The sequence below is a fragment of the Pituophis catenifer genome, unplaced genomic scaffold (genome assembly GCF_029215685.1).
Source record: "Pituophis catenifer annectens isolate HBS135680 unplaced genomic scaffold, rPitCat1.0.hap2 SCAF_7, whole genome shotgun sequence".
Classification (NCBI taxonomy): Eukaryota; Metazoa; Chordata; class Lepidosauria; order Squamata; family Colubridae; genus Pituophis; species Pituophis catenifer.
Genome location: NW_027256887.1, coordinates 70,757,103 through 70,784,293, shown reverse-complemented (window position 1 = coordinate 70,784,293; position 27,191 = coordinate 70,757,103). Strand labels below are relative to the sequence as shown.

Below are 27,191 nucleotides of genomic sequence, written 5' to 3'. Positions count from 1 at the left end.
TATTTAAATAATCCAGTTCAACTTTTATCAGATTTGCCTGATCCACCAGTTGCGGCCCTTCCTAGATTGGGATTCCTTGTGCACAGTCACTCATGCCCTCGTCACCTCTCGCCTGGACTATGGAAATGCTCTCTACATGGGGCTCCCCTTGAAGAGCACCTGGAGGCTCCAACTGGTCCAGAATGCGGCCGTGCGGGTAGTTACGGGAGCCGCATGGTGCTCCCACATAACACCTCTCCTGCATGAGCTGCACTGGCTTCCAGTGGTCTTCCGGGTGCGCTTCAAGGTGTTGGTTATCACCTTTAAAGCGCTCCATGGCATAGGACCTGGATATCTTCGAGACCGCCTGCTGCTACCAATGGTCTCCCACCGACCTGTGCGCTCCCACAGGAGCGCTCCCTCCTCCACTGAGGAGAGGGCCTCCTCAGGGTGCCATTGGCCAAGCAATGTAGACTGGTGGCTCCCAGGGGGAGGGCCTTTTCTGTGGGGCACCTGCCCTCTGGAATCAGCTGCCCCCAGAGATACGAAGAATCCAAGACCTCGGTGCCTTCCGCCGTGCCCTTAAGACCTTTCTTTTTCAGCAAGCCGGGCTGGCTTAACACATTTTTTAAAATGTTTTTAATGGGTTTGTTACTGTTTTTTAACTTTGGGGCCAAACGCATATATATCTTTTTAACTGTATTTTAGTGTTTGTATTTATGTTTTTTACTTTGGCTGTGCACCACCCTGAGTCCTTTGGGAGAAGGGCGGTATATAAATTTGATAATAAATAAATAAAATAAACTGTTTCTAAATTTATTTACTAATTATAATAAAAATGTCAGCAGCTGTATGGTATCTTTTCCAGCTAATAAATTTTATTAAAAGGCATAAGCATGAACAACTGATTAAGTGAGTTGCAATTCACGAAAGCTTATGCCTTTAAATAAAATGTATGAGTTGTAAAAGATGCTACCAGAATCGGTAATTTTTGTTTTTTGTTTGTTTTATTTTGTTTTTGCTACCATAGAGTAACAGGACTGTGCTCTTACAATCAGATCTGCCTGTAGGATCCCATAATATGTGATATGTGGATAGCTATTGGTTGCAAGGAAGGTAAGACTAGTATATAGTATTTGCATTCACATAGTTGCAAATAGTACATACAGTTACAAATGTAAAACTTGAAATATTGAATTTCTGTAAACCATTCTATATTTTTTTCCCTTTTATGGAAAAATAAAGTTCTTCAGGTTTCTAAAAAGAGCCAACTATCAATCATTTTGTTCTATTGGCTCTAAGAAATCCATTGTTCAAACTTTGCAACAAAACCTGTTTATTTATTTCCATTTCCTCCACACATTTGAGGGTTTTTCTGTTGTCAATATTTTATGCATTAAGGATGTAGGCTTACAGCTATTCATTTGTAATGCCTTGGTGCTGTAATCCCTTAAATGACTTGACAAGCAGAAGTTCAACAGGCGTTCTTTTGCTATCTATTTCCTTCCTGTCTTGTAGCTGTTGAAAATACATGGGGAAAGAGCACTTTAAAAGATGACATGGTAAAACCAGGATTTAGCTTTTAAATAAATAAGAGATGTAATTTGGCAATTAGAATTGTCTGATGGCAGGAGAAGCTATTCCCATCACTGCATCTCTTTGGCAGGAAAAGCTACAGTATACCTGTGAAACTTCTGCCATTTTACCCCTTTTAGAAACATAGAACCTCCCACAACTCTCTGGAAATGAACAAGTAATGACGATATCCCCTCTAGTGTATGACGCTTTTACTTATACAGATTAAAATTCTCTCATACAAATAGATTTCAGTTAGTGGTCGGTAGGAATTGATAGCTATTTCCCAACAATGATCTATTTAGTCATTATTTTCCTTTTCTTCTTGGTAAAGATCTAAGGGATCCATAGCTTGCCTTTCCTCATTACACGACTACAGTATTATAGCTCTTACGAGAGCCAGTTTGGTGTGGTAGTTAAGGCACTAGGCTAGTAAAGGGAGACCATGAGTTCTAGTCCAGCCTTAGGCACAAGGTCATTAGGCAACCTTGGCTTAGTTATTCTCTCAGCCCTAGGAAGAAGGCGGCAATTGCAAATCACTTCCAAAAACCTTGCCAAGAAAACTGCAGGAACTTGGCAAGGGAATGTATGCACTCAAAGAGATCCTATAGGACATGTATCGGGTTAGAAAGAATACACCTTAAGTATTTTCAGAGGATGGTTTACACACACACACACACACACACACACACACACACAATCCAAGAACCTCCAGATACAAAAAAAATATGAATTGTGCTTCAAACTAGAAAACTTGCTGCTGGCCAGTGAGAACAATACAGGGCAAAAACGGTTGACCTGCATTGTGATAAGTTCTGATAAGAGGTATCTTACCGAACTGCCTTCAGCAACTACTTCAGCAGACACGGAGGTGTAGCGATGATTGAAATGACTTTTGAAGGGTTTTTCGACACCACACCTCAGTTCAAATGTGTCAGAGGTTAGTTTGGGAGGACCAGGCTAATAATGTGGTGTAAAGTCAGTGAAACCAAAGCCCAATTTATTTCTGTTTACTCTCGGCCTATGCGTGATTTAAATATGAATTACTTCCCAATAAGCTGGGAAGGGGTCTCCAACCTTGGTAACTTTAAGTCTGGTGGACTTTAACTTTGCTGGCTGGGGAATTCTGGGAGTTAAAGTCCACCAGGCTTAAAGTTACCAAGGTTGGAGACCCCTGAACTAGAGCCAGTTTGGTGAAGAGGTTAAAGTGCCTTGGAGTGATCTTGGGCCAATCCCCCTCTCTCTCTCAGCCATAGTAACAGTAACAAGAGTTGGAAGGGACCTTGGAGGTCATCTAGTCCAACCCCCTGCTCACGTAGGAGACCTATACTAGGGATTCGAACCGCCGACCTTTCTGAGCGACAAGCTCAGCGTTTTAGCAAACCACTTATGAAATCTTGCCGAGAAAATTGCGGGGACTGGAAGGCACAAACTGGAACCAGCACTCAAGTCATCGCCTGCGTTAACTTTGCAATGCAACTCAGTGGACTGCAAGTCTGAAAAACAGCCCCCATCCGTATTATTCACGTTCACTCCGAAGCCAAGAACCTATCGCTCGGTAGCCCTCCTGTCGAATAAGCAGGCAGAGCCTGCGTCCTATGGCCACCCCACAACCAGCCGGTCGCGCCACCGAAAGCCACGAGAGCTCCCTTCCAGCCTGGTTTTGTAAGCCACTTCCTTCGGGCTCCGGGGCAGGGCTAGTTGGGAAGGTGCCTTGAGAATTCCAGGGGACTGCAATTCCCAGAGTGCACCACGAGGAAGGGAGACGAAACGGAGTGGGGGGTGTGGGGGGTGGAGAGAGGGAGGGAAGGAGAAGCGGAGCGCGAGCTCGGAAGAGGCGCTGGTCATGTGACTTCCAGGAAGTTGCCTTGGAAATGCGGACAGGTGAGCGGTGTTTACGTGGAGGTTCCGCGGAGGGGAGGGGGGGTAATTAAGGCGGCGGTGGTTGTGGGGGGGGGGGGGGAGCGCGGGGCGGCTTGGTCGGCGTGGGATGAGGAGCGGCTGCCCCGTGAGAGATGGGGCGATCGGAGCGCGAGTGGGCGGCCGTCTCGCAGTCTGCTGGAGACCGTGTTCACCGGGTTGGTTTGCAGTATTGGCATGCCAAATCAGCTCCCATGCTGCTCTCCCGGTTACTTTTCAGGGGATGGCCTGAGATTCCCTCCGCGGTTCGCCCGCTGGTTCCGCGGGCTTGCGCTTTCTGCTGTTGTCTGTGACAGCGGTTGCCTTGAACGGCAACTTTCTGCCACGTAGCAGTTGAACTAGGGACATCTTCCTCGTCGTTGCAAAACCTTTATCAAGGGCTCGCTGCATACCTTTCTTCCTTCCTTCCTTTCTTTTTTTAAATGAGTGTGTGTGGAGGGTGCATGCGTGGTTTAAAGCCTGTCTTTTTCTATATATGGATATGCACACACGTATACATAGAATAGAATAGAATTCTTTATTGGCCAAGTGTGATTGGTCACACAAGCATAATTTGCCTTATGCTCTCAGTGTGCATAAGGAGAATAAAATAACAGTCATCAAGAATAAAAAGATTACAACACTTAGTGATAGTCAAGGTTACTAATAAGCTCTCAAATCGTACTAGGAAACAAAAACAATATAAATTGAAAGATATAAGCAACATGGTTATAGTCATAAGTGGGAAGAGATAGATACTAGTAAGGAAGAGAAGAATAACAGTAATACGTTCTTAGTAAATAATTTGACAGTGTTATGGGAATTATAGCGTTGTTTTGAGGGTAGAAGTTGAAACAATTTATGCAGTTCAGTGTATGTGTGTATGCGTGGTTTAAAACCTTGGGGATTTTTCTTTTTCTCTATATATGAATATGCGCACACATACATGCGTGGTTTAAAACTTTGGGGATTTTCTTTTTATAGACATACGTACACTCACACATAAATATAAGATCTCTCCCCAATCTGACTTAACACAGTTCAAGAATGCCTTCTCCAAATGATCTGCATCGGATTAATTTAAAATTGTAGCCAGCAATTTATTATTTATTTTACCTTGCCTGTGGATGTAATCCTAATTTCATCACTTGCTGATGATCTAGGACTGACTTGTTTCCCACCCTTATTATTTTAGAGCTCATTTGTTTAAGTTTTATCAACATATGGGTTAACAGTGCTTGAGGCTAAATTAAAACTGCCCCCACAGCAAGCCACAATTGTAAATCCATATCAAGCCAAGATTTCAAATGCTTGTTTGGAAGAATCTCGAGATTAGCTTTATTCTAATCCTAAAGAGGAGGTAATGTGAAAATATGATATTGAAAACAATGGAATGATTACTACTGGGGTTCATAAAATAAATCCATTTAGAAATCATACACTCGTCAAACTGCAGTGGACAGTACCTTTCTGTCCTTTGAAATTCCTTTGGGAATGTGGTTGTGGCTGAGAACTCCTGGAATTAAGAGACTTCGTACCTGCAATACATTGATCTGTTTAAGAGATTCTGATAATTTTCTCTCTCTCTCTCTTTTTTTTTTTTTTTTGTCCTTGGACCATGGAATTCTACATTGCAGTAGAATGTGTTGATCAATTTGATCAGGGATGTTGTACATAGTACCTTTACAGATAATTATTGTGGGCTTTATATGCTGCAAAAATATAGTTCTCTCAATAACTGGACACAAAAATATCTCTATAATCAGTGGTTTTTTGTTCCTTAGTTGCATGGTACTTAATCAGAAAATGTCAGAAGTGACTATATAATTGATGCTATCTGATTAAAATTCTTGTCCATGATTAAATTAGTTCTAATGGTATAGCGGGAAGTACAGAATATAGAAATTTGTGATAGAAGCTGCCATCCAAAAGGTTAACTTCAATTGAATATTAATGATTTTCTTTCTCACTAACAAGACATGCCCTTATATATTTACTGACAAAGATTTGAAAATTATTTGTTACTCCTGTGTTTTTTTAAAAGAAACTTTCCAGTCTAACTTTTTCAGCCTTGGGATTTTGTGATAGACTTCAACCTGAGTACTAATCAGGTCAAGTACCAATCATTTACTTACCATTTTGAGGTTCTCTAAAACAGGGGTGTCAACCTTGGCAACTTGTGGACTTCAACTCCCAGAGTTCTGGGAGAATTCTCAGAATTCTGGGAATTGAAGTCCACAAGTCTTAAAGTTGCCAAGGTTGGAGACCACTGCTCTTAAGGTTTCCTTTTTTTCGCCCCTCCCTCCTTAGTCTCCAATCTCATGGTTGTTGTCGAGGAAATATTTGGATCAGGGAGCATTATATATGCTAGTTTGAGATACTGGAGGAAAGGTTAAGATCTAATAATAATTTAACGTATGCAAAGCCCCCAACATACATAACGTTAGGCTATCTTTACAAGCATAAGGTACAATGTGGCTTTCTATTCTTTTTAAAGATGGGACATGCTGAAGGAATACTGATTTGTTATGATACCAGATAAATTCCTTGGATTGCATACTTCCTTGATTACATCTCATTATCTTCTCTGTAGAATTCTGAAAAAAAAGATGGCAAAAGTAACATAGATAGTCCTTATTTAGCAATCACCTTGTTTGGTGCCTTTTTTTGGTGTTAAAACAGTGATGAAAAAGTTAAAAGTAATATAAAAATAACTTTATGACCAATCTTCGCATACGTGAACTTTGCAGGTCTGTAAAGCAAAGGAAAACTGAAATAAGATCATACATACAGTCACAGTTTCACTTAGCAACTGTTGCACTTAACAATTGAGTTGTGGGTCCCAATTGTTGCTAAAGGAAAATTACATGTATGCCAGTGAGAATTTAAAACTTTCACGTTTTCAGGGAATAGAGTTTGGACCATTTTCTAATGCCGAATGTACAGTTATAGGAAAAATAGCCACCAGAGAAGCTTACTCAACTTCTCGGTTCATTACGCACATGTGAATGTGTACCCTTGGAAGGAGAGTTGCTACTGATGATTTCCATCTTGTGACAACAGTTCTGAACGTCTTTGGACGTCTGGTTCAGACATCCAAAACTTCCTATTCATAAACAACAGGAGTTTACAAATTAAAGTACGCATACAAGAGGACCCTCTTTACCTGTAGACTACTACTTACCTTTTATCTTATCTTTCTACTTAGCAGTTAATTTTCTTTGCCCCTTCCCCCTCCTGGTTCCTAAGAGAATTAGCCAGATAAAGGATAGATAAGATAAATACTGATAAACCATAGGAAGAATAGTAGTCAGCATATTGCCATTCCTTAGGTGTCTATCTACTCTTACCTCCAGAGTATCTAACAAGCTGTAGCAGACCCTTTAAAGTTCTCCAATAGTGAATTCCTGTCTTAGAAATGATCGGGTTTCATGCAGTTACTGAAACCTGTAACAAGAGACACATATGCTGTAACCTGGAAAACATAACAGTATGCTCTAATTAATGTGCTATGCTTGAAGAAGTGAACAACATCTAGCAGCTAAGTGCTTCTTTTATTCTCTGTAGATGACCAACTGAGTGAATATTGTAAAGTTGAGAGGGAGGCTCATCTTTTTATATCATGGACCATAATCGTACTTATGATGCAAAACTAGCATTATGTACATAAGGGGAGAAGTCATAGCTTCCTTCTAGAACACAGACTTAGTTTAATTTATTATATTTGTATACCGCCCTTCTCCCGAGGGACTCAGGGCGGTGAACAGCCATGGTAAAAACAATGTACAACAAAAATTAAAAGCTTATTAAAATAATTCAATCATTCGGCCAAATTTAAAACATCCAACTAACATCATTTTAAAACCCCTATCAAAACCCAATTTAAAAAACCTTTATCCTGTCAGTCCAGCTTGCTGGAATAATAGGGTCTTCAGAGCGCGACGGAAGGCACGGAGGTCGGGGATCCTTCGTATGTCCGGGAGCAGTTCATTCCATAGGGCCGGGGCCCCCACAGAGAAGGCTCTCCCCCTGGGGGTCGCCAGCCTACACTGTTTGGCTGACAGCACCCTGAGGAGGCCCTCTGTGGGAGCGTATTGGTCGGTGGGAGGCAATCGGTGGCAGAATGCGGTCCTGTAGATAATCACTGCATATTCAGGAAAGGTTTTTGGAAGTGTGGCAGTCAGGATAAGACTAAGCAAGAAGATCTGAGGAACTATAATCTATAAGCAGGATGTATGTGATCTCCTAGAGCAGGGGTGTCAAACTCGCGACGACACATTGTCGTCATATGATGTATCACAACTTTCCCCCCCTTTGCTAAACCGGGCATGGGCATGGCCTATGGGCTGCGAGTTTGACAGCAGAGCTGAAAATATGGGACTCTTTTCAGTTTGAGGAGATTAAAGTCTCCTGCGTGTTGCTCCTTAGCAGTGTTTAATTCCCCCCCCATACACACACACTCAGAAAACTAAAAGGAAACAAGCTACCTTTGTTCAATAACTTTTAAGTTGCTGTAAGAATTTTGCATTTTTAGTCCCACCAAAAAGATATGTATAACATTTTTTATTATTATTTATTTATTAGTCATATTTCTATGCTGCCCACTCTCTGAGGACTCTGGGCGGCTTACACCAAAGACAGTATACTAAATAGCATATTTCCCCCAACAATCTGGGTTCTCATTTTACCCACCTCGGAAGGATGGAAGGCTGAGTCAATCTTGAGCCGGTGAGATTTGATCCGCTGATCTGCTGAATTAGCAGTCAGCTGAAGTAGCTGAAGTACTGCACTCTTAACCACTGCGCCACCTCGGCTCTTTTTTATAAGGGATCGTGTATGTTTGATCATCAGCATTTGCTGCAAAATCATGTTAATATTTTTTATGAACTTCAGTCTAAGTTCATAAACTCAGTCTATTAGCAGTAGTAAAACAAACCCAAACCATATGAGTTAATGTACCAATTCCCCAAATGTGTATCTCCAGTCATACAGACACCTAATCATTCCTTATTAAATTTCCTTCTGATTTGTCAGGAAATGTGAAACATTATTTCCCTGATATTTCAATTGATCTATGATATTATATGTGCACATAGATGTGATTGAATACATTTGCTTAAAAGTAGGACTTAAAATGTTTATGCTTTGCTGTTGCTGCCTCTGTTTCAATATTCCTTGATCTTATTTTGCTTTTATTTTATTTTTAAAAGGTGAAGAGAAATGACATAATTTACATTCCAGCCTTCGGGGGCAAAGAAAGCTGGGGGGAGAAGTTGGGGAAACCTGAAAAGGAGCTATGCCTATTACTCAGAGGAGGCAGTCTACCAACAAAAGCCTTGTGCCACAGTTCACACATCATCATGTTGCTGTGTTCCTCCTCACTTTCTTCAGGTAGGTGGTTGTAGCTGAACCTGCAGGGATTCATCTGAATTCTTGAGCAACTGGATGAAAATAGAGCAGGGGTCTCCAACCTTGGCAACTTTAAGCCTGAAGGACTTCAACTCCCAGAATTCCCCAGCCAGCATTGAAGTCCTTCAGGCTTAAAGTTGCCAAGGTTGAAGACCCTGAAATAGAGCACTGAACGGTTCCTTTTATATGGTAGAATCAATATGTTGATGCAGAATAAATGTTACATACAAGCTTCTCATCAACTATGGTTGTATCTCACCCGTTTTTTAAGCCATGAACATTAAATCTACCAATTATAACTATCCATAGCTATCTGGTTGCTGAGGAAAATTGGATGCTGGATTTGGATAGGTATTCGGTCTGATCCCTCAGACTCTTTGTGAGTGTCCATCGTACCATAGTATCCATTAGTCCCAACAGCATAGCTAATGTCAACGATAGTTTCTTATTAAAGTATTTCTGGCATGGGCTATATTAATAAGGTAGGCAATGCCATTCAGCAGAGACCATAAAGAAGAAAATTCACAATGCACTATGATTAGAATACTTCATTGACCAATTGTGATTGGACACACAAGGAATTTGTCTCCTGTGCATACAGTGGGGCAAAAAAGTATTTAGTCAGCCACCAATTGTGCAAGTTCTCCCACTTAAAAAGATGAGAGGGGCCTGTAATTGACATCATAGGTAGACCTCAACTATGAGAGACAAAATGAGAAAACAAATCCGGACAATCACATTGTCTGATTTGGAAAGAATTTATTTGCAAATTATGGTGGAAAATAAGTATTTGGTCACCTACAAGCAAGCAAGATTTCTGGCTCTCACAGACCTGTAACTTCTTCTTTAAGAGGCTCCTCTGTCCTCCACTCATGGCACCTGTTTGAACTTGTCATCAGTATAAAAGACACCTGTCCACAACCTCAAACAGTCACACTCCAAACTCCACTATGGTGAAGACCAAAGAGCTGTCGAAGGACACCAGAAACAAAATTGTAGACCTGCACCAGGCTGGGAAGACTGAATCTGCAATAGGCAAGCAGCTTGGTGTGAAGAAATCAACTGTGGGAGCAATAATTAGAAAATGGAAGACATACAAGACCACTGATAATCTCCCTCGATCTGGGGCTCCACGCAAGATCTCACCCCATGGGGTCAAAATGATCACAAGAACGGTGAGCAAAAATCCCAGAACCACACGGGGGGACCTAGTGAATGACCTGCAGAGAGCTGGGACCAACGTAACAAAGGCTACCATCAGTAACACACTAGGCCACCAGGGACTGCCAGACGTGTCCTGCTGTTTAAGCCAGTACATGTCTGGGCCCATCTGAAGTTTGCTAGAGAGCATTTGGATGATCCAGAAGAGGATTGGGAGAATGTCATATGGTCAGATGAAACCAAAGTAGAACTGTTTGGTAGAAACACAACTCAATATAACAAAGTATTGAGATGAACTTTTGATATTGACCAAATATTTATTTTCCACCATAATTTGCAAATAAATTCTTTCCAAATCAGACAATGTGATTGTCTGGATTTGTTTTCTCATTTTGTCTCTCATAGTTGAGGTCTACCTATGATGTCAATTACAGCCTCTCTCATCTTTTTAAGTGGGAGAACTTGCACAATTGGTGGCTGACTAAATACTTTTTTGCCCCACTGTATGATCTCAGTGTACATACTAACAACTAAGTAATATAATCATAAGATACCAATAGGAGAATATAATAGAAAAAAATGAGAAGGATAATAGTGATATAGCTCTAGTATATGGGCAAATATACTGCTCAAAAAAATAAAGGGAACACAAGCAGAAGACATCCGACATCTGAATGAATGAAATAGCCTTATTAAATACTTTGTCCTTTACATACAGTAGTTTATATACTGCTCAAACAACTAAAGGGAACACAAAACTACTGTATGTAACGAACAAAGTATTTAATAAGGCTATTTCATTCATTCAGATCTCAGATGTCTTCTGCTTGTGTTCCCTTTATTTTTTTGAGCAGTGTATTTTTAGACATAAGACAGTGCTGTGATAATTAGATAATTCACAATGCACGGTGATAGCATGTTCCCTGCTTGTAACCACATCTCCAGCACTCAGGCGATCGGTTTGAGAACATCTTGGCCAATCTGGCTGGTGGTAAGTGCCAGCGATAGAACATTTTATAAAGGTTCTCCTTATAAGCAGCTGACATTGTTAGTTTGTAGTTTCTCTCCCATTATTTATCCCAATGATCTAATTGAATACTATGTCCAAAATTTCTCGCCCAACTAATCATTGTCTCCTTCACATTTTCTTCTTCCATTTTAAATCTTAGTAATAGATCATATGTTTTAGTAATCATTTTCCCCCCTGTTCCTAATAATATTTTGTCAAATTCCAATTGATCTCCATAAATGCCGTATTGTTCTCGATCTTTTTTATATTTTGTTCTAATTTGCAGGTATGGCCACCAGTCAATTTTTATTCCTTGATTTTTTAAAATCTTGCTCCGATTTTAAATTTCCTTGTTCGTCTAATAATTCCGAATACCTTACCACTTTGTTTATATCTAATACATTTGGATAAATTATTGCCTCCATTGTTGATATCCAAATTGGAACTTTCATATAATGCTTTTTCTTAATTTTGTCCCAACTATTTATCAAAGCATTTCGCACTAGATGTGTCTGGAAGTATGTATGTGTTTTATTTTTTCCTTCCCACAGGAACGCATGCCACCCCAATTGGAGATTGTGACCCTCTAGAGCAGTGTTTCCCAAACTTGGCTATTTTAAGATGTATGGACTTCAATTCCCAGAATTCCCCAACCAGTATGCCTGGTTGAGGAATTCTGGGAGTTGAAGTCCATACATCTTCAAAGGGTCAAGTTTGGGAAACACTGCTCTAGAGTTAATACCCTCATGTTATTTAATTGGACCCAGTCTGACTGCTTGTATATTTATTTATTGAGGTAATAACATATGTTTAATTTTTCTTTCTTGTTTTGTAATTCTTCTTTTTAAAATTCCTAGCTACTCTCTTCTCCATGCCTCCCGAAAGGCCTTTAGCAACGTCAAGGTCAGCATCTCCAGCCAATGGACCCCCTCTTGCTTTAATGACTCTGCCTTCATTCTTCAACCGTACGAGGTAAGGGTGTTTATGTTTACTGATTTTTCAAAGCCCCGCAAAAGTTAACATCTCTCCGGAGGGTTGACCTACAGAACAAGCAAGCCAACAAGAGTTGGGTGAGGGATATCAAGGTAGGAAGATTTTTTTTAATTGTTTCTTCTTCTCCGGAACCGGTAGTAAAGAAATGCTAAACAAAGTTTTTAAAAAGTTCCGAAGATCAGCTGTGTGACAATCAGCTGTGCCGCGCGATTTATATTGCTAGAAAGCAGGAAATCCTGCTTTCTAGCGAATCTAGCAGCACAGCTGTTTTCCCCCTCCCCCCTCAGAAAAGCATACTCAGAAAAGGCTTCATAGCGCCTGCGATGCGCATACGTGCAAAGCGCGCAAAGCAAACCGGTAGCAGACTTCAGAGCATTTCACCCCTGGTGGACTTCAACCCCCAGAATTCCCCAGCCAGCATTCTGGGAGTTGAAGTCCTCTCCCGCCATCTTCATGTGGCCAAGATTGAGAAACATTGAGGTAAAGTATAAGTAGGCTTATACGATTCTGTTATCTTAATGTGGAGCTCGTTTCTTGGTCTGATCTACATTCCAGACACATGGTACCTGCAAATTTCTAGATATTACATTGGCTCAAGAGAACAGAAATCAAAAGCAGGAGAACGAATCTATGGGTTTTTTTTAATCTGGGGCTTCTAGGAATTGTAGTGCAGCAGGATCTGGAAAGTCATTAATTCTCTTTCTCACATCTCTAATGCGAAGAACTGGCTTTCGAAATCCAGTCTTGTTAGACCAGTATGATGCCATTTATATTTATATATATATATATATATATATATATATATATATATATATATATATATACACACACACACACACACACACACACACACACACACACACACACACATATATATATACATATATACATATACATATATATATACACTTATATATATATATATATATATATTTGTCTATGTAAGTGTAACTATACACACACACACACACACACACACACACACACACACACATACACATATATAGACAAGTGTTCAGAGGTAACCTTGTCTCCATTAAATATTTACTGAGGATTGATGCTGGATAGATTAAGTATAGCTAAGTTTTGGCAAACCAGGGGAAAGGGAATTGTGTGATGTCTTCTTTTTCTAGTGATATGCTTTCTAGGAGTGTTCTTTACTCTGTAAACACTGGCGTTTTCCATTAACAAGAAGTAGCAGGGCAAGCTGCTATGTTCCCTGATTAGGAGGTGATCCTATGAGAATTAAAGGAAGCATTTACGATATATTGTAAATTAGATATTCCAGTTTCAGGCTTTCTTCTTTTCACTTTGCAACATACCCTGACTCATTCACGAGAAATGGTCAAGTTCTGTCTAGCAAGCTAATTAATGATGATACTTTCTACAGAAACCCAGATGGACGCAGTTCTTACCGAAGGAACTTCTCTGTCTCAGAAACTGGAAATCTTTCTTTTTTGTAGAAGTGAAACTGGAAAGGAATCTTTTTAAAAATTCTGTTTTACCAGAAAGTACTATGAATATGATCAGTCAGGATTGCTGTGTTTCTGTGTGTCTTAAATAGCTTGAGTGGGATGATAAATTTAACACAGAGGTCTTCAAACTTGGCAGCTTTAAGACTTGTGGACTTCAACTCCCAGAATTCTCCAGCATGCTGGCTGGAGAATTCTGGGAGTTGAAGTCCACAAGTCTTAAAGCTGCCAAGTTTGAAGACTTCTGATTTAACACTTTATCTTCTAGCCTTTAGTGCGGCGATTTGGATTACATGGTTTCAGAAATAACTATGGCTGGAATCTAAGGACTAAAGACATTAAGTGGGGTGTTGTTTAATATTTATGGGGCTATGTTGTATTATCTACCTATCTGCCATCTCATTTTATGGTAATCTGACTTTTCTTCGTAGCTTTGGAACAGCAGTCATCTATTTCCTAATGCTGAAGAAGCTACATTATTTCTTGGAACATTGGATACCATCTTCCTGTTTTCTTATGCTGTGGTGAGCAAATTCTCCTTCTTCGAACAGTTCTTGAGTTTTGAAGAAAGGGGAAGATTAAATCCATCAGATTCAACCTAGCTTTTAATTTTATAGGGTAACTTGGTGTAGATTAGCATTGATCTATGCAGCTCAGTATCATTTACCAAGGTCTCCAAGTGTTTTTCCACCGCAGCCTCCATAACCCTTCACTATGAGACACTCTGGAGTTCACCTTGGAAGATTTTGCATTGCTAGAATTGATGGGAGTTGGATGACAGGTTGCCTATAATTACAGGACTCTCTTAAATCTTTCTTAGCTTTACAAAGAAATAATTGAAAATGGGATCTTTTGCATGCTTTCACCACTGAGCAAAGATTCCATGCCTGCTTTATTGGAAAGCTATAGATGTCACAAATGAAGGCAAATATATGTGTCCCAGAATAATATTGCAGGAACCAATCTGGGTCAGTCACCGGGACCAGAGATTTAGTCTTCTGAACTTTTGGACTCATGTTGGAGCCCATCCTCAGGGAACTTCCCTCTCACATATTCTGGTGAGAGAGAAGTTCCCTGACGATGGGCTCCAGCACAAGTCCAAAAGCTGATAGGGCTAAACCTCTAGTCTCAGTGACTAACCCAAATTGGATCCTGCTATATTGATTGTCTCTTATTAGCTCGTGGTGTTAAACACCAGGTTGTTTCATCATAGTTTGCTCAATAAACTGCAACGGATTAGCTTTGTCTAACACATTAAGCTACAAAACATGGCTCATGCAGTTGTTAGGTTTCCATCACACAATATGCCAGAGCCAAAGAAACCATTTTATAGCATAATACCATATGTGAATCCAGCCAAAGTCTAGTTAATATTGCAGTTTTTGAGTATAACAAAATGGTACAGCATTGATTACTTATGCTGTGCCAAAAAAAAAAAAAAAAAAACCAGACATGAAAAGAAAGCATCAATCTCCAGGCTACCTGCTGCAGCCTTCCCTGATCCATTCCTTCTAGATGAGCTTATTTATTTGCTAGTTTATATCCCACTTTTTATTCAGGAACTCAAGGAAGCATACCCAGTGCTCTCTGTCCTATTGTTCCCACAATAACAGTCCCAGCAAGTTTTCACAACTGAACATGAATTTGAAGTTAAGTCTCACTTGTTCAATCCAACAACCAAACCAGTGGTTGCTTGCTCCCGTTTCGCACTGGGTTGGGCGAACCAGTAGCGGCAGTGGCAGGGACGCTCCGCCCACCCTCAGAAACGCCCCGCGCACGAACCAGTGGCAATGGGATTTGGAACCCGCCCCTGAACCAAACCATACACCAAATTGGTTACAATTCCATCATTTGCTGCTAGGAGGACAGGCAGACCCCTACACTGGATAGGTATCCGTTTTGAAAAATCTATGGTAATCTACAGGAACAGTAATTTTTGAGTGCTCTCATTTTCTTGTATAAAAATCTTGATGAATCTTTCAAGTGGGCAGAATCGTATACTAATCGTATACTTGTCTCATTCCCCTCCCCTCCCCCACCGCCAAATACTTTACAGTAATGAGTTATTTTCCATTTTTTGTGCTGGAGATCATGTTCTCAGAACACATGGAATGTGAAAAGTTGTTCCTTGAGCATTTCTTTTTTTTTTCCTGCTGTTTTTCTCTCAGATTTTAGCATCCTTCACTCAGAGATGACAGGATCTGTGTCATTCCAATAGCAATAGCACTTATACTTATATACCACTTCATAGTGTTTTACACTTCTCTCTAAGCAGTTTACAGAGTCAGCGTATTTCCCCCAACAATCTGGGTTCTTGTTTTACCCACCTCGGAAGGATGGAAGGCTGAGTCAACCTTGAGCCGATGAGAATCGAACTGCAAACTGCAGGCAGCCGGCAGGCAGCAGAAGTAGCTTGCAGTACTGCATTCTAATACTGGCTCAATGGCAGACAATATTTTGCATAGTTTAATTATTAATTTTACAGGGCTTGAAATCAACCTCATCTGAAGTGTATGACTTTATGACAAATATGACCTTAAAAAAGAATAATAGTTTTATTGACTATCACAACTTTCTTCAGCTGATTCTTACTGAATAACCATTTTTAAAACTATTATTTTAGGGCCTGTTTGTTAGTGGTATTATTGGAGATCGCTTGAACATGCGCTGGGTTCTGGCATTTGGGATGTGCTCCTCTGCCTTAGTGGTAAGTTGGAAAATCAAAGTTGGGAAAATATGCTATCCTGGATAGTATTTGACTTTGAATATCTGTAACATTTCCTCAGAAATCACTTCTAAGTAAATGAAGATATTACGTTCAAGAAATTCAGTAGGATCTTCAGGATCTTATAAAAGAATGCATGGACTGAACATTTTGATGTGTCTGTCCTGGGGATTGCACCTTATAGCCAAATGATTCATTCTTCTTCTTCCTAGCATATTCCTGCAAGTGCAGGATCTGCTTTTCGGATCATTGAACGCCACTTTGCATGGTCAGCTGCGTCTTCAGGGCGCAGGCCCGCAGCTTGCATGTCTTTGTTGGTAGTGTCTTGCCATCTCTGTTTTGGACACCCATGAGGTCACCGGCCATTGACTTCTAGTTGGTAGGCAGTCTTGGCAATGGTGGAAGGTGCTGCTCTCAGGACATGTCCATACCAGCGGAGCCGCCCTTCTCTAAACTTCTCTATAATTGATGCTACACCAAAATGTTGTAGAATGATGTCATTTGTGATGTCCAGGTCAAGAAGGAGATGCCCGATATCCAACAGAGCATTCACATTTCCATGGCATGGAGATAGCTTTCAGTCCCTGTTGTTGCTGCCCAGCATTCAGTGCCATACAGTGCAACAGGGTGGATCAAAGGTGGGATTCACTTACCTTCCCTACCGGTTCGCAAATGTGAGCATCCTCTCCTTCTGCGCGTGCACAGTGGTCGCACATTACATTCAGGTGGGTGGGCGGAGCCTTCCGCAGTCACCGCTACCAGTTCGCGCGATCCGGACAGAACCGGCTGAATCCCACCACCACACCAATGGATGCGTTCTTGTCAACGCATCCAGGCTGCATTCACCCTTGTTCGCCATTGATGTCGCCATTGCCTTGGTAGCATATAGCCAAATGATATGAAGGCATATAGCCAAATGATTCATTCATTTGATAAAATATTTTTAAGATTTCAGCTTGTTAAAATATTTTTGAGAGCAGAACAAGAAATGGACTAGGATACTTGTTGCTGAAACCATTTTATTGCAAGTTATAGTTGTTATTGTGTTTTAAAAAGTTAATGATGTGCAAGTTCTGTATACTGAAGCTTGTGCTTGGAAAAATGCAGTTTTCTGTTTGGTAACAGACATAGAAAAAAACATTACTAAAAGAAGTTTTCTTGCCGTAGTAATTAAAGATGTTGTTTTGAATGTTTAAATCATTAGCGAATACCATGTGAGTGAAATTCCTTCTTTTTTTTAAGCCAGGCCTTATTTAAATTATGGACAATTTTCCCTTCTGCCTTACATTCTCAGAAAGCATTTGGCACCTATCTCCTGAATTGTGAATAGCTATTTCCTGTGATGAACTAAAATCATTTCAAGGTGCCCAGATAGATCTTAACTTGTAGCCTATAAATAATATAGAGCATGGCCAGAAAGCATTGTGGATTTATTTGCCAGTCTAATTTGGGATCGACACTTCATTTTCTTCTTCTTGTCGTTTCTTTTTAGGTGTTTGTGTTTGGCACTGTCACCGAATGGCTGCATTTCTACAACAAGTGGTTCTACTGCTGCCTGTGGATTGTGAATGGCTTGCTGCAGTCCACGGGCTGGCCCTGTGTGGTTGCTGTCATGGGAAACTGGTTTGGCAAAGCTGGGTATGCAAAAGTTGGTTCTTCCCCTTGTACATATTTTTTGTAGTGGCTTTCCTCTCCACTGTGCGGTTATTGTGCAAGGCTCCTCTTCCTGTTAAACATGTGTTGCTTGTGTGTCCACATTGTTTTGTTTGCTGAACTCACTCGCCCCGGCCATGTGATCATAGTTGGTCGGGCTGCATTCCTGCCAAGATGAAAATGTAAAATTGTATCCTTTATCCTATTTATAAGGACAAAGGCTGGTTGTCCTTTTAGAAAAGAATCAGTAGATTTAACAAGGTTTTGCCTGCTAGTGTTCAATTATTTAAGGTGTATTAGTGCCTCTATTCTCATGGACTCTAGGTTTATAGATGTTAAGATAGCAGCAACAAATAGCCTACTATGAAGAATATAAAGGATTATAACAGAAGTCTGTCTTGCATGTTGATGTGATAAATATGCAAGGAAACATCTCTATGAATATGTGTGAGGCAGGGGTGGGTTCTACTTACCTTTACTACCGGTCCGCATTGTGCCCGCGCGTGTGCGCTAGCTTTGCTCTCGTGTGTGTGCTTTTCTGCGCATGCGCAGAAGCTTCTGATGACGTCCGGGTCAGTTGGCGGAGCCTCCCACCGGTTTTACTACCGGTTCTATAGAACCGGTCCGAACCAGGGGCAACCCACCACTGGTGTGAGGACCATCCTTATGTCCGGGGACAAGCTATTCCTCAGGAGGGGAAATGCCGCTGAGAAGGTTAACTGTTGAGCCCATTCTCCTCCGCTTCTCTTAGATAAAGCCCCTCTGGCCACCAATGTTGAATGGAAGGAATCTATATGAGAAGGGTGGTATCTTCAATGCTCAGGCTCTGAACCATTTCGGATTTTAAAAGTATCAGCCAGCATCTTGAATTGCATTCAGAAACACTCAAGCACCTCTCGCAGGAGTGGTACAACTTGGCAGTACCAAAGCTGGCCATTGAACATGAGGACTGCTATTCTAGATCAGTGGAAGTTTCTGGATGGTTGAATCTGACTGGGAGATAACAAGAGCATGAGCAACACAGAAGGAGTCTTAGTGGCACAGCGGACTAAAGTGCTGTTAAGTAGCACTTAGCTGCCAGCTGCCTGCAATTACTGCAAGTTCAAATCTCTCCAGGCTCAAGGTTGACTCAGCCTTCCATCCTTCCGAGGTAGGTAAAATGAGGACCCGGATTGTGGGGGCAATAAGCTGACTTTGTATAAAAAGAACACCGCTTAGGGGGCCCAGAAAGCCCTACTAAGCAGGTATATACAAAAGTATGAAGGCTGTTGCTTAACACATTGTAAACTGCCCTGAGTGTCCAGAGAAGGGCGGCATATAAATCGAACCAATAAATAAATAAATACCCCCACCCCACCCCACCCCCCACCCCACCCCGGTAAATTCTGCTGCTCCAGAATGTTTAGAAGTAGCTGCCTGAAGAGCAATTAAATGCAGGGTCTATCTATGACTTCAAAGCCATCGTGTCTCATATCTCTTCTTATTTTCTTAATCGCTTACCTCCAGGATCATGAGCGATCAGAAAAACGTATCTGTATATTCTTGTTATGCATAGGCTATGTCTGTACATTAAGATCTAGCTACAGGCTGCGCAACATCCTCAGGTTATCCCACCTCTTAATTTTTGGGTAGAACTTTTTTTTTTCCCCATACAGCATATGCTATTTTACACATTAACTTTTTAAATCAAATAAATGCACTTCAGTTATTCAAGTTTTTTTTTTTTTATCCAAATGATGGCTTCTCATTCTTCTGCAATTCTTAAATCCATTATTTTCAGTTGTCCCTTTCTGGGTCTGAAAATTATGTTTGCTCAAACAAACAAGACATGTAGGCATGATAACACACTTGCTGTACCATCCTGCCCAGAGTACTTCGAAAGGCTTGGTATCAGAAACTTTCCATTAGAAAGTTCTTCACTTTTTATGGTGTAACTTTTTATAGCAATAGCAGTAGCACTTAGAGTTATATACCGCTTCACCGTTCTTTACAGCCCTCTCTAAGCAGTTTACAGAATCAGCATATTTCCCCCAACAATCTGGATCCTCATTTTACCAACCTTGGAAGGATGGAAGGCTGAGTCAACCTTGAGCCGGTGAGGATCGAACTGTCAGCAGTTGTCAGTCAGCAGAATTAGCCTGCAATATTGTATTTAACCACTGCGCCACCATGGCTCCTTTATAGTAACAATGCTGTCATAGTCCTAATAAGTCAACTTGTAAGACTGAACTCGTGCATGCAATGTTGTTTGAGGGAAGTGAATTTTAAAATAGTTTTTTTTGACGAGTCAATACTAAATGCTTGCATCTACCGCCATTCATCTTTTAACTGCCTTGTTCAAATTGTTAAAGGAGACTAACTGCTTTAGATTTTTTTTTTTTTGCCCAACTTAATCTTTTTTTTTTTTTTTTTAATTTCACATTCAGGAGAGGATTTGTTTTCGGACTCTGGAGTGCTTGTGCATCAGTGGGTAATATCCTTGGAGCGTTTCTTGCCTCATCGGTTCTGCAGTATGGCTACGAGGTGGGTGAGGCTTCCTGCCATTGTCCTACCTGGATTGGAGCCAGTCATATTTGAGCATGAATTGTGTGTTTTATTTATTAAGCTTATCAGCGTTTCTCTGTGCCTTCCAATAAAATATTTTGGGACTTTCTATACAAGCAAAAATAAAATACCGGAAGAACTAATTGCTTGACTTAAAATAAGAAAATCCAAGAGATACCCATGTAATATCTTAATTGTGTTTTTTCGCCCTTCCCTTTCAGTATGCCTTCTTGGTGACGGCATCAGTACAGTTTGCTGGAGGAGTTATTGTCTTTTTTGGCCTTGTGATTTCTCCCAAAGAAGTAGGTAAGTAGAAGCACTTTTTGACTTGTTTGGTCTTTGCTGCTCGCAAACCCAAATTGCAAATGGTGCATAGTTAATTTTTGACTTGGCACGCCACTCAAAATCCATATTAAATATTTAATTAAATTAAATATTAAAAACCTCATTAGATACTGGCATTACGGGCAAGATTTTTTTTCAGTTTTAAACATTAACAGGTAGTCCTCGATTTACAAGAGTTCGTTTAGTGACTGTTCAAAGGTACAGCGGCACTGAAAAATGTGACTTATGACCGTTTTTCAAAATTATGACCTTTGCAGCATCCCCATAATGACGCTTGGCAACTGGTTCATACTTATGACAGTTGCTGTGTTGCAGGGTCATGTGTGATCACCTTTTGCGACCTTCTGACAAGCAAAGTCAATGGGGAAGCCAGATTCATTTAACAACTGGGTTGCTAACTTATGAGCTGCAATGATTCACTTAACAACTGAGGCAAGAAAGGTTATAAAACAGGGCAAAGTTCACTTCACAAATGTCTCATTTAACCACATAACTTTTGGGCTCGATTGTGGTCATATGTCGAGGACTACCTGTACTGTATATCCCTGCCTTTATAACAAGTCTAAATTGGTCAACAGAAGAACAAAATGGTATGCACATAGAAGGACTTTTTTGAACTTCATAACTAAAAAGGCAACTGCAACAACACTAATATGGCAGTAATAAAACCATACCAACATTTCGCTTGACAAAACACCTGCAATGCCGCATCTGGAAACCAGGCTGATGACTCGCACTACAGAATTAACTTTTAATGGAACTGTTGTGGCCTGGTAGATTCACATTTTATTACACTTGAGTTCTTCAGAGCAACTTCCTTAGAGTTCATTTTTGGTCATCATACCTCCAAGAGGCAGATGAGGTTGCAAAGTTCTTCAAAGTGGGCTCTATGTCTTTGACTCCAAAGCCTAAAAATGTTTTGGCAAGTGCTGCATATGGAGAAAAAAAACAACAGGAAACCTTGGATGCATCTGATAAAATGGGATTTCTATCCTGATGTAAGGCAGCCTCAATGGATTCGTGAGTGTGCAGATCTCTGCGATGAATCCAAAGCGTGGCTGTTATATATACCATCTTCTGTATACCTAAAAAAGGTGGCTTAGATCAGCGGTCACCAACTGGTGGTCTATGGACCACTGGTGATCCGTGAAAAAATTTTGGTGGTCCGCAGAAAAATTATTTGCATTTTTTATATTGCACTAAATACTATCTGTCTTTTAAAAAATTCTTATTAGTGGTCCGCGGGATTTACAATTATGAATTTAGTGGTCCCTGAGGTCCGAAAGGTTTGTGACCCCTGGTTTAGATGTTCTAGATAGGAAGGGAAGAACCAAAGAGCAACTGATTTCCTCGTAAGCTTGGGAAAGGGGCTTTATTGTTCACCTCTTGCCACTTAGGGGGAGTGGCTGCTAGTGGGGTATAAGACTGGGATGTTTATTTTATTGCAATCTATTCATTCTTGTGATTACCAAAATGCTTTCATTGTTAGGACCTGGCAAGTTCAGTGATGGCATCTGTAAAGGAACACAGTATCTGCATCCTTACATTTTTATGTTTGCAGAGGAAGAGTTAATTTGTTCAGATGTTGAAACTGGATTGTAAACACCTATTGTAGGGCAGTGGGACACGATGGCTCAGTGGCTAAGATGCTGAGCTTGTCGATCGAAAGGTAGGCAGTTCAGCAGTTCAAATGCCTAGTGCCGCATAATGGGTTGAGCTCCCGTTACTTGTCCCAACTGCCAACCTAGCAGTTCGAAAGCACGTAAAAAATGTAAGTAGAAAAATAGGGACCACTTTTGGTGGGGAGGTAACAGCGTTCCGTGCGTCTTTGGTGGTTAGTCATGCCGGCCACATGACCACGGAGACGTCTTCGGACAGTGCTGGCTCTTTGGCTTTGAAACGGAGATGAGCACCGCCCCCTAGAGTCGGGGAACGATTAGCACATATGTGTGAGGGGAACCTTTACCTTTATCTATTGTAGGGCATCTTTCTTCAAGTCTTATCTCCCCCTTAGAACTGCGGCTGGTAGAGTCAGGCATCCGAATTTTGAAACGGTATCTATTTATCAAATTAAATAATGCCACCCATCTAACAAACAAGTGATTCTAGTGTACAGCAAAACTAAACATTAATTTGGTTACCAATACAGCTTGTGGATGAGAGGTGAAATATGTGTTCTAGTAACACTCATAACTTAGAGTAACTTTATTGTCACATTGAATGTACACTAATCGGCATACATTAAAATGAAATTTCGTTGCATGCAGTTCTCAAAGGGTCACCATCTCCAATATACACTAAAAAACATGACAAATAAATATGCATATATCCACATACCCACACATATTATTCTATGACACAGAGAAACAACACGGTCTAGTTCGGGTGTATACATGTACATGGCGAGAAAAACAAATCTTGCGAGTTTACCAGATGGATGGCATAGGGAACAAAGCTGTTACAGAATCTGTAACCACCCACAATGCTGCATTCTAATATCAGATGACGCTTCTAGTTATTTTTCGAGGGCAGCCCCATGTGCAGTGCATTACAGTAGTCCAAGAGGACTACGAGTAGTAGTAATACTGTAAATTTATTCACACTACAAGTTTATTTGCAGTGCAAATTTATTCACTACTACTACTGTAAGTAGTAGTACCGGTCTTGCAGTTGGAGAAGTCTGCCTCTTGCCCTAAAGGGAATGCACTAATTCAGGGGTCCTCAAACTACGTCCTGCGGGCCATACACGGCCTGCTGAAGCCATTGATCCAGCCCATGTGGGACCACAAGGCTGCCCCGTCCACATCACCCCACCTACCTGCTGGCCTCCATTCACCTTCTGGAAGCCGAAGCAGCCAAAAACAGGACACACAGAGGCCTCGGGAGGCCAAAAATGGGCCTGTTTTTGGGCAGCAGAGCGGTATTTGAGGCTGAGGAGGCCAAAAATGGGCCCGTTTTTGGCCTCCCCAGCCTCCAGAGAGAGAGAGAGAACACAGAAAGACACACAAACAGAAGTCCCTCAACACACCTCAAGGCAGCCACATCCCTTCACTAACCTGCTTTCCGCTCCCAGGAGCATAACAAATTAAAGTGTAATTTGTGTGTATTGTTTAATGGACTGCTAAATTGGCCACACCCACCCAGTCACATGACCACCTAGCCACGCCCACCCAGCTGGTCTGGTCCCCCAATAGTCCGAGGGACTGTGAATTGGCCCCTTGTTTAAAAAGTTTGAGGACCCCTGCACTAATTTGTTAGGTCTTGCAAGTAACGGCCAGACACATACAGCAGAGACGCCGTCAGGATCAGACAGGATTCTTTGGAGAGTGTTAGAAGACCAGGGATACAAATTGGATGTTTCTGCAGAGCACCATCCAGAAGCACTTCTAAGCCAAAGGAAGAGGGAGAGAGAGAGTGCAAGGGAGCCGATTCAGAAGGGAGGAACCATAGCTCAAAAGAGCAGGCATGAGCAGAGGGGATTCTCCTTTCCTTTGTTTTTTAAGTTGCCTTTCTGTGATTTCTCCTAGGCCTCCCTGAAATTGGCAAAGAAGGGGAGGGTGAAGCTGCTGAGGAAGATGCCACTGAGCCATTAATTAGCAGCCACGAGAACGAAGATTTCGATGAGCAGAATTACACCATTCAGGCATCAAACCTAAGCAGTGGTACAAATGCTCCATCCCAGGCCATTGGATTTTTTCAGGCGTGTTGTCTACCCGGCGTATTATTGGTAAGGTGGTTGTTGTTATCCCCTTATAGTGATTTTTTTTTTTATTAAGAAACAAGATCCCATTGTATCTATGGGCACAAGTTTTTTTAAGGACACTGTCTTGGTTCTCTCCTCCTCCTCCCCCCCCCCCCGATCTCCTTTTCCCCTCTGATATCAAGAAAGTTTTACTTAAATAAAAACAGAAGCTGGCATGCTGCAAAGCATCGTTTTTATTTCTAGGAATATCTTTAGAGCTCACATAGGGCAAGAGGAAATCGAAGGAAAGGAACAGTGGATAGCTGCAGCCCAGTTCTTAGCTTAGCAATATGTCAACCTGTCTCCCCCCCAACCCCTAAAAAAAGGACAGAAGTAAGTGAAGTGATAGACAATATCTTGGAGTGTTGAGGAGCAACCAGGGGTGATATTCACTTACCTTCGCTACCAGTTCGCAAATGTGTGCACACGCGCAGGGGCCACTTTTGCGCATGCACATTCTGCAAATTTGCAGAGCGTCAAAAACGGGATGTGATGACGTCTGGGTGGGTGGGCGGAGCCTCCCGCAGCTGCCGCTACTGGTTCACCCGAACCGGATAGAACCGGCTGAATACCTCCAACCTAATTAAGTTTGCTGCCTTGTCAATGTGTGGTTTGTGACTGGCTGTGTGCCACATTACCCTTGAGAATCCCGTTACATACTGTCGGCTTCCAAAAGTGTCCCATCTGCCCCTAAAGTTTACCTATTGCAGTATTTCTCAATCTTGGCAATTTTAAGATGTGTGGGTCTCTAACTCCCAGAATTCCTCAGCTAGAACTCTGGGGAGTTGTCCACCTATCTTAAAGTTGAGATTGAGACTCACCGACCTAGTCACTGTTAAATAATGCTGCGTAGACCTTGTGACAAGAGACAGTGTCACTCATTTGCATTTTTAAGAAAGCTGGACAGTGCTTCCCTTTTTTTTTTTCTCCTCATACTGGTGCACTGAGTTATACTGACAGGCAATGACTGATTCCGGTTCATCCAACGTGTTTCCTAATGGATCAGGGTCAGATTTTTCTATTCAAGATGTGACAGTCTATGCCAGGCATCCCTGAGATAGAGTGTCAGATCTTGAATAGAAAAATCTGAACCTGATTCACTTTAAGTTGGCCAACTTTGGCAACTTAAAATATATATATATATATGTTTTTCTTCTAGCCAGGTTTTCCCTACGTAGCCAAGGTTTTTTTGTAGCTCCAGCTCAGTAGAATCTCATCTACTCGGTTCTGGGCTTTTTTCTTTTCTAACACCTACAAGCTCTCACTGCTAGGTGGGAGACCTAAATAGATCCATTTCTACCTCGTTAGCTGTCATCAGTAGGCCACACCCATCTCCTCCCTGTAAAGGCATAGTATCAATTTTCTTACTTCTTACTTTCTTACTTCATATATATATGAAATGGAAATGGAAGATAGGTTTATGATTTGATATGATGATAAGGGGTTTATTTAGAAGGTGAAATGGAAATTTGAATGAAATTGAAATGAAATAAGATAGTTTTATTTTAAAAAAAGATGGTGTGGAAAATAAATTTGAAGAAATATATTGATAAAATGGTAAAATGATTAATATAGAAATAAAACATGATAATCTGGTCCATCTTTAGAAAACAATGGAGATTAAGAAATAAGTGTGAAATATTAAAAAAATTTGTGTAAATTAAAGGGTTTCAATAGAACAAAGAAATATTGAAAAATATATGTGATAAAGAGAGAAATATTTATTTATTTCTTTATTTTATTAATTTTTATTTTTATACCGCCCTTCTCCCGCAGGACTCAAAGGAGTCCTAAAAGAAGGAAATGAAATAAGATTAAGATTAGGAGGTTAGGGCGGATGGTAATATTGATTATATATTAAATATAAAATAGAGATGAAAAAGGGAAAAGTAGAAAAGGAATACAATGGCAGAAATTGAAATCTATAAATCAAATTTGGGGAAAATAAGCTGTATGAATTTTGACTCTGTCAATACTCTATTCAGAAAAAAACGTATTATATGTTTGTTTGTCTTTAAAAAAATAAAAAACTTGGGAAAAAAGAAATAAATCAAGAGAAAAAGGACAGAAGCAAGGAATTTGAACTAAAGCTTATGATACTTCAAAGTCATAATTATCCTAAGAACTGAATGGTAGCAATATCACACCCATCCTATAGCTTTAATAAAGGTATAATCTGCTGGCTGGGGAATTCTTAAGCCTTAAAGTTGCCAAGACTGGAGACCTCTGCTCTATGCATTATAGAATTACAAAGCCACGCTGGCTCAGCTTGGATTGTTTTGATTCTAATAGTTTTTCTTTTGGGATGGTATTTATTTGTTTCAGTATTCCTTGGCCTATGCTTGCCTGAAGCTAGTGAACTACTCCTTCTTCTTCTGGCTGCCCTTCTACCTCAGCAACAATTTTGGTTGGAAGGAGGCAGAAGCCGACCAGCTCTCAATCTGGTATGATGTTGGAGGCATTATAGGTATGACTATGGAGCAAAAGACAAATTCTTTTTGTTGTTACATTTCATTTTCTGTTCATTGTGGGATTAGAACAGGGTGTGGGTGAGAATTCTAGTTTGAAACTAAGTAGACACCGCTTGTCTTACCAATTAGTGACTGACAGGCAAAGTGATGATGGATGTAGTAGGCCAAAGGATCTGGCAGATGTCAAATGTATTTATTTATTAGAGTTTATCCT

General features: G+C 40.8%; 1 protein-coding gene across 1 annotated transcript in view; it reads left to right on the top strand.

Moving 5' to 3' along the window:
* Positions 1-3,391: 3,391 nt before the first annotated feature.
* The window catches only part of SLC37A3 (solute carrier family 37 member 3), a 37,714-nt gene continuing 13,914 nt past the window's right edge, over positions 3,392-27,191 (top strand). Inside the window, exons 1-10 of the mRNA XM_070947105.1 lie at positions 3,392-3,438; positions 8,664-8,844; positions 11,890-12,004; positions 13,929-14,021; positions 16,121-16,204; positions 17,715-17,860; positions 20,302-20,398; positions 20,641-20,725; positions 24,292-24,491; positions 26,832-26,973. Coding sequence (XP_070803206.1) covers positions 8,750-8,844; positions 11,890-12,004; positions 13,929-14,021; positions 16,121-16,204; positions 17,715-17,860; positions 20,302-20,398; positions 20,641-20,725; positions 24,292-24,491; positions 26,832-26,973 — 1,057 coding nt within the window. The 5' untranslated portion in view covers positions 3,392-3,438; positions 8,664-8,749. The remainder of the gene's footprint in view (positions 3,439-8,663; positions 8,845-11,889; positions 12,005-13,928; positions 14,022-16,120; positions 16,205-17,714; positions 17,861-20,301; positions 20,399-20,640; positions 20,726-24,291; positions 24,492-26,831; positions 26,974-27,191) is intronic.